Consider the following 6,664-nt stretch of genomic DNA (forward strand, 5'->3'; position numbering starts at 1 on the left):
ACAGACACTCATCATCGACGACAGCAACGTTCTGGTTGTGGCGCTAGGGGAAGGAACAACACCCGTCCGCATTGTCTATGATCAACTCGCGGAGAAGCTGTCATTTCCACAAATCTGCCTCGGTGAGCCTCGAAATATCAGCCCAGACCGCAAGCCTAGTGTCTACATCATGGCATCGAGTGAATGTCGGAGAACTGACCGCAGGGGTGTGACAGCTTACCACGTGCTCTATATGGCAGCCAAAGTTATGCGTAACCGAGTTGCATCGTCGGTAAACGTCTTCTTCAGGAACACATCTGGCATGGCCAATGTAACCAAGGCGCAGCTGAACGACCGAGTCAAGAACGCGGTGGATGATGATATGGCGTTCATGAACGGTGTGCCAAACATGGTCCAGTACTGGCACCGACGCAAGCAGGACGTGTTTGCCATGATCCGCCAGCTCGGTAAGCCAGCTGCGTTCCTTACTCTGTCTGCCTCTGAAATACACTGGGACGGATTGATGAGGCTCCTACAACGTCTTCACATAGATGCAAACCATCCGCAAGTGCCATTCGAACAGCTCCGCCTCTGTGAAAAGTCCATGCTCGTGAGCGATGACCCGGTGGTGTGCTCAGTGTACTTCGATCACGTAGTGCGGGTGACAATGCAGATTCTGCAACACAAGACACTCTCTCCGTTCGCCCCCTATGTGGTCAAGGTGTATGTAAGGCCGCGGTGGCCCTTTCTTTAATGTTTCGGCGCGCGCGCCGCAGAAAACGGCGATGGAACGTTCTCCAAGCTACGAGAAAGCGACGCGACCGATTACGTCATCTCGGCCACCGCGCTGCGCCTCCTCGCCCACGTCACCATGCGCGGAGTCAAGCGTGCATTCCCCCGCACGGTCCCGGCCCTCCTCCTTGCTTCGCGCGGGAGGGCCGCGCGTGCTGACCATGTTGGAGAAAATTCGAGGCCTCTCCAGAAGGCCAAGGTGGGAAGGCATAGCTTTGGCAGCGCTAAGCTGTTTTCCGTTCCTCCTCCCCGTCTAGAAGGTTCTGCGCTGGCTATTTAAGAGCGCGCCGCGCAGCCATCGACGGTTCTGGTTCTTGTGCTGAGGCTAGTCATCGACGAAGACAGCGTAGCAGGCAGGCCCCGACTGAGAAGTCGTAAAAAGAGCTATGCTCTCGTTTTGCCGCTAGTTATTCGCTCAGTCTCTTTTTGTAAAATGTGTCGCCTCTCTGTCTGGTGTGAATAAGTTTTCTGTACCCTGTGCTTCGTGTTCTTGTTATATAAAGTTAATGTTCGTTTTGCTACGGAAAGTTCGTCGTCCTTCGTCTCAGTGTGCTTGCGTGTGAACTACACGTCGCCTGCCGAATCTAGCAGCACCTTAGAGAGGTGTGGAAGATTTGAAGAAGAGAAAAGAAGAACCTTTGACGTTTTACTGTGTACTTCAAAGGCATTGAATTCCAACATCGGGGCAGTGCTCACGCTCATCTGTTGCTCTGGCTCGCCCCACGAGGAGCTTGGCCCACAAATGCCCGAAACAGTTCGTATGGCCGAACATTTAATCTTTCTGGACGCCGAAAGCTTTCATAGACCTCGCTGTCAGACGCACCAGCACACACAGACGTGTTACAAAAACGGCAGAACAAAATGTCGGTTTAACGCGCCTTTCTGGCCGATGGAAGAAACTCGAGTGATCATCCCACTTCCGCCTGCCCATACTGAAGAAGAAAAGAAGTTGAAGCAGAGATACAACAACATTCACACCGCTCTTGAAACAACAGTCTACGAATCGATCGGGGATATGCGCCGCCACAATAACGTCGCAGATGCCGAAGAGTACATTACAATTCTACGTGCCAGCATTTCCCGCCCGACTCTGATGTTGAAAAGGAATTGTGATCAAGTTCACTTCAATTTCTTCAACCCGTGGATAGCGTCTGTACTGAACTCTAATATGGACGTACAGATCGTCCTAAATGTGTACGCGTGTGCGGCATACGTGGTCGAATAAGGAAAACCGAGGCATGTCGAACCTGCACAAGGACCTCCGTGCCGTCGTGGACGAATCTCCACACTCGAGTGTACCCTACACTCAAGCCCTCCGACAACTCAGCGTGAAGATGCTGAAAGCAGTCGAGATGTCCGCGCAGGAGGCGGCCTGGTGCGCTCGGCCTCGGCAGGTTGCACGCGAGTCGCGTCGTGGTCACAGCCAACACCTCGTGGCCGGAGGAACGAGCTCGCATCCGCAAGAGTCGGGAGCTGATGGATCGCGATGGGTTGGATGAGAGCAGCACGGACGTGTGGTGCAAGACGACCATACCGAAGTATGAGGACCGCCCGGAGGATCAAGCTGCGCTCACGTACGCCGAACAGATGACGTCGTTCAACGACAACGGCCAACCGAGAGCACACCCTGCGGTTCTTCGCTACCACGTCTATTCAGTGTCCGACGTGCTCAACTTTAAGCGCGAGCACGTGCTTCTCTTTCACCCGTTTCGGCGCGAGGTGGATATCCTAGACAATAACAAGTTCGTCGAAATTTACGACAACTGCGTGTCGGAAATCCTGGCTGTCAACGCTCGCTTCAGCAGTCCTCACATTGATTTTGCAGAAATGGAAGAGCTTTGTAAGAACATAATCAACGAAGAAGTTTCTCAGCGAGAGGCTTTCGACACACACACACAGGTGGGGCGTAGGATGACCGATCTACTCGTGGACGTAAATGACGACTTTGACATCCTCGGCGAGTTGGCCAAGAAACGGCCGTGCAACAGACTCAGCGCGAGAGTGCTCAAGCGGCTGCCGCGAGATGTCCAGCCGTCCAGAGGCGCACGGACATCATGCCCACCGACGTCTACTTACATCGAATGAGGATGATGAATGCGGGCCAATTTGAGATCGTGCGCGAATTCATTCATCGCCTGACCACGCCCGACTCGGAGCCCTTGCAAGTCTTTACCGGAGCAGCCGGTTGTGGCAAGACGTTATTGCTACGCACCATATAGGACGTTTACAACCGCTATATCAGAAGTGGAAACCAGGATGTGAGCATCAACTCTTTCGTTCCTTGTGCGACCACCGGCAAAGCAGCCGTGGCAATCGGTGGGGTTACAGTGCATGCCACCTTCAAACTCGTCGTATCTGGCAAGAATCCAGACAGGGGTCTCAGCTCGAGTGACGCTAATTCCTTCCGTTGCATCTTCAAAGACATCAAGTGTGTCATAATGAACGAAATCAGTATGATGTCGGCGGACACGCTTGTGCTGATTGATCGGAGACTTCGCATAATCTGCCTTAAGTACACGGAACCCTTTGGCGGATTCGATGTCATTCTATGCGACGACTTGAGGCAGCTTCCGCCGGTCAGAGCAGCTGAGATGTATAGGAGGTCTAAATTGCATGAGTGTCTGATACGGTAAGTATGCCGTGGCATAACCTCTACTACTTCCAACTCAAAGATGTGCGCCAGAGCGACGAGAGGTTTGCCGCCATACTGACCAAGATCGGGGACGGGATAGGGCTAACTGTGGACGAGGTGTCTCTCTTGGAAAGCCGCTTTGTGACCACCGAAGAAGCCGCCAACAAGTGCCCATCCGGAGTGCGCCTCTTCTACACAAACAAAGATGATGACGCCTTTAACATCGCGACCGCCGAGGCCTGTACCGAACACGCGATACACTGCCCGGCTACAGACACCATTTGTGGGCACAGGTCCGACGAGGAGTACACGCACGCCAAGGTCAGAGTCGCCACCATGTCCAAAGTTCAGATGGCCAACTTAGCCCCTAACATCTTGCTATGCCTTGAGAAGCCCTACATGGTCATACGGAACATCGACGTATCGGACAGCCTTGTCAATGGTAGTGTGGGGATCCTCAGGCTTGTGCAAAGGGATACAGACGACAACCCCCTGCGCTTATGGATAGAGTTTCCCACTGGTGTGGGTGCAGCGGCCCTGCTTAAGGGACGACGCTACCGAACCAACGATCCTGACAATTGCAGTAATTGGGTTCTCATCGAGCTCATCACCATCGGTTGCCACTTGAAAGGACATGATCTGGGCCAAATAACCGTCAGGCGCAAGGAATTCCCCGTGGTCCAGGCGAGCGCAATAACCATTCAGAAATCTCAGGGTGGCACCTACGATGAGGTTGTGGTCGATTATTCAAAGTCGCACAATCAGAAGCTCGTGTACGTCGCTCTCAGCAGGGTTACCACCATCGACGGGTTGTACCTTACGAACAAGGCCAACGACCACCGCTTCCACCATTTCAAGGAAAACGCGGATCGCGCTCTTGCCGACGAGTTCAGGAGACTCGGCAACCATCGTCTCCAGACCATCACTGCCGAGTGCAAGAAGATGCTGGCATAATACTTTGTGACCGTGGGCTGTGTCAACGTGCGCTCCCTGGGTGCACACTCTCTGGACGTCGACAAGGATTTTGTTCTCGCAAACACTACCGTACTGTGTTTCACCGAGACCTGGATGGACCGGAAGCCTCCCTACGACATCGATGGGTATCGCTGCATCAGTGCGGCGAAGCGCTCCGACAACCGCGCTGCCGGTGTGGCCATTTATGTCAAACGAGAGGTGCAGGCGGAGGACGTTTTCCTGGTCCAACGGGTCTACGAGTACGGTGAAGTTTGTGCTGTGCGACTTGGCAGTGTGGTAATTGCATGTATATACATCGCGCCCGGAACCGACCAACTGCAATTCGTGTATAGATCTCGCGTTCCATAACCAGGGCACGGTTAAAGAGGTCAAGCACTGCAGTTGCCATGTCACAGACCATAAGGCGATGCTTCTTGCGGTCGGGCAGAAGAAGCCAACAGAAGAGCAACAAGTCGAAGGGAAGCAAGAACAAGGAATAGAACGCAGACCACAGGAGGCACCAATTGACGAATTCAGAGGGGATGCCAATGCGGATGATGCTGATACGGGTGCTGTTCACACTACCGCAATCATAGCGTGATGACAGTGCTCTTGAAGACAACGACCGACATTCATCCAGGTGTGTCATGCCAGAAGAGCGATTTGAAGGAGTCCAAAATGACTTACACTACGATGAGTGAAAATGCCAGTTTGGTGTGTGTGTATGTGTGTGCTCATGTGTGTGTGTGTGTGTGTGTATGTGTGTGCTGACCGACATACTCAGTGCGTGTGAACGCTAAAGGAACAGGGGAGCAAGAAACGTTGTAGTGTGTACAACACAGTGCGATAATGTAGATTGTGAGAAGCACTTGTTTGAACAAATAATTAGAAAAATTGTACAGTGCACTTAAAAGTGTTGAGTATGAAAACTATGTCTTTGTGTGACTCGAGCATACCGAGCGAATGAGTGGGCGGTGCGAACGAGGTGCAATAACGCTATCGCGTTGCACTCTTGAAGGCGAAGCTTAAGCGTCCTCCAAATTTTTGTTCACCTCAGCGTTTTTTTTTAGTTTGGACAAGTGTAGGAATGCATAAGCTGGAGTTTGCAAATGCAGCCTCACTCTCTGTACCTTCGTTTTTCTTCTGAGTGCTGTTCTTCATAGTACCTCTGTACCGAATAACTGTGGATATTACATTTACTGAATGCATGATCTGCTGGAACTGTCCCCTGACCATTTATGCCTTGTGGAATCATTTCACGCAGACAACAGCAGCGAGGGGTACCCGGTGGAGGTGGAGGAGCTGCAGTTGCAGCCTGAGACTGGTGACACAGCATGTAACATGGCTTGGCAATATACTGCACAGAGTCCGTTTTGCAAACCGCTTTAATGTAAAAGTGTTTACAGAAGCAGTCATGCAGTCATTTTCGCTTTACAGTGCCTTCAAAACTCTCATATATGTCTGCCATTCTACAAGGAGTTTTCTAAATGCGGTGGGAACTTTGCATTCTTAGGGAGGTTTGGGAAATATGCATAATGACTACGATGAAATAATGCCTTTCACGCACTCTCATCAGGATTGCCTGCCAGTTCATCCGCGTTTACTTTTTCCCGGCCGGTATGACAGAACAGACCAGGCCACAGTGTTGGAAATAACAACGGCTTACCTCAGCAAGTTGCATCGGCAAATGGGAATGCAGTATTGCACACGAATTTGTTGACAAGTACCTTAAGTGTAGGAGGGGTGGGCCAAATTTACTCAGACCCACTAATGTATGGTCAGGGAGAAGGTTTTGCAAGGGGGATCGAATAGACAAGGGGGTCAGGGTGGCACCAAAAAAAACACCTATTTGAACTCGGACCTTGCAGTTGTAAGAAAAATTGTTAACAGAGTCAGCCTTTGAGGAGGAGGACAAAAACTCTGTTGAGTCAGTGGGGGACCCTCAGTCCAGGGTCCAATGGGTCGAGGCTGCATTAACGAACAAGCATTAGTGGCGCTCCAGGCAGGGTTATGCTGGGCGGCCGCCCAATTTTCTACGCAGCTTCTGTCTCAAAAACACATACTTCGTCTTCAACAATGAGTTTAACAAGCACGTTTTTGGCACCGCTATGGGTGCATCAGTATCGGTAACCTGTATCAACCTCGCGCTTGAGTCCGTAGAAAGTTCCGCCGTGCAGTCCTCGTCCAAAAGTCTTTTTGGTAAGTGGTTGATTGTTTTTGTATAATTCCCCGCGAGGACGCCAAACCATTTCTGGACCACCTCAACTCTTTCCAAAACATTATTCAATACACTATGGAAGAAGAAGT

The 6,664-nt window shown here is 51.5% G+C and overlaps 1 protein-coding gene across 1 annotated transcript; it reads left to right on the forward strand.

Annotated features, from left to right (window-relative positions):
• Positions 1-3,406: 3,406 nt before the first annotated feature.
• On the forward strand, positions 3,407-4,357 carry LOC146200604 (uncharacterized). Its single transcript, XM_084592406.1, has one exon. It carries the CDS (start codon positions 3,407-3,409, stop codon positions 4,355-4,357), a length of 951 nt encoding a protein of 316 aa, XP_084448532.1.
• Positions 4,358-6,664: the final 2,307 nt, after the last annotated feature.

The sequence above is a fragment of the Amblyomma maculatum genome, chromosome 2 (genome assembly GCF_055883805.1).
Source record: "Amblyomma maculatum isolate TAMU_Amacu chromosome 2, ASM5588380v1, whole genome shotgun sequence".
NCBI classification, from domain to species: domain Eukaryota; kingdom Metazoa; phylum Arthropoda; class Arachnida; order Ixodida; family Ixodidae; genus Amblyomma; species Amblyomma maculatum.

What these genes read in the sequence shown, in the direction of transcription:
- LOC146200604 (XM_084592406.1), top strand. Translation starts at nt 3,407, where the DNA reads ATGCCGTGGCATAACCTCTACTACTTCCAACTCAAAGATGTGCGCCAG.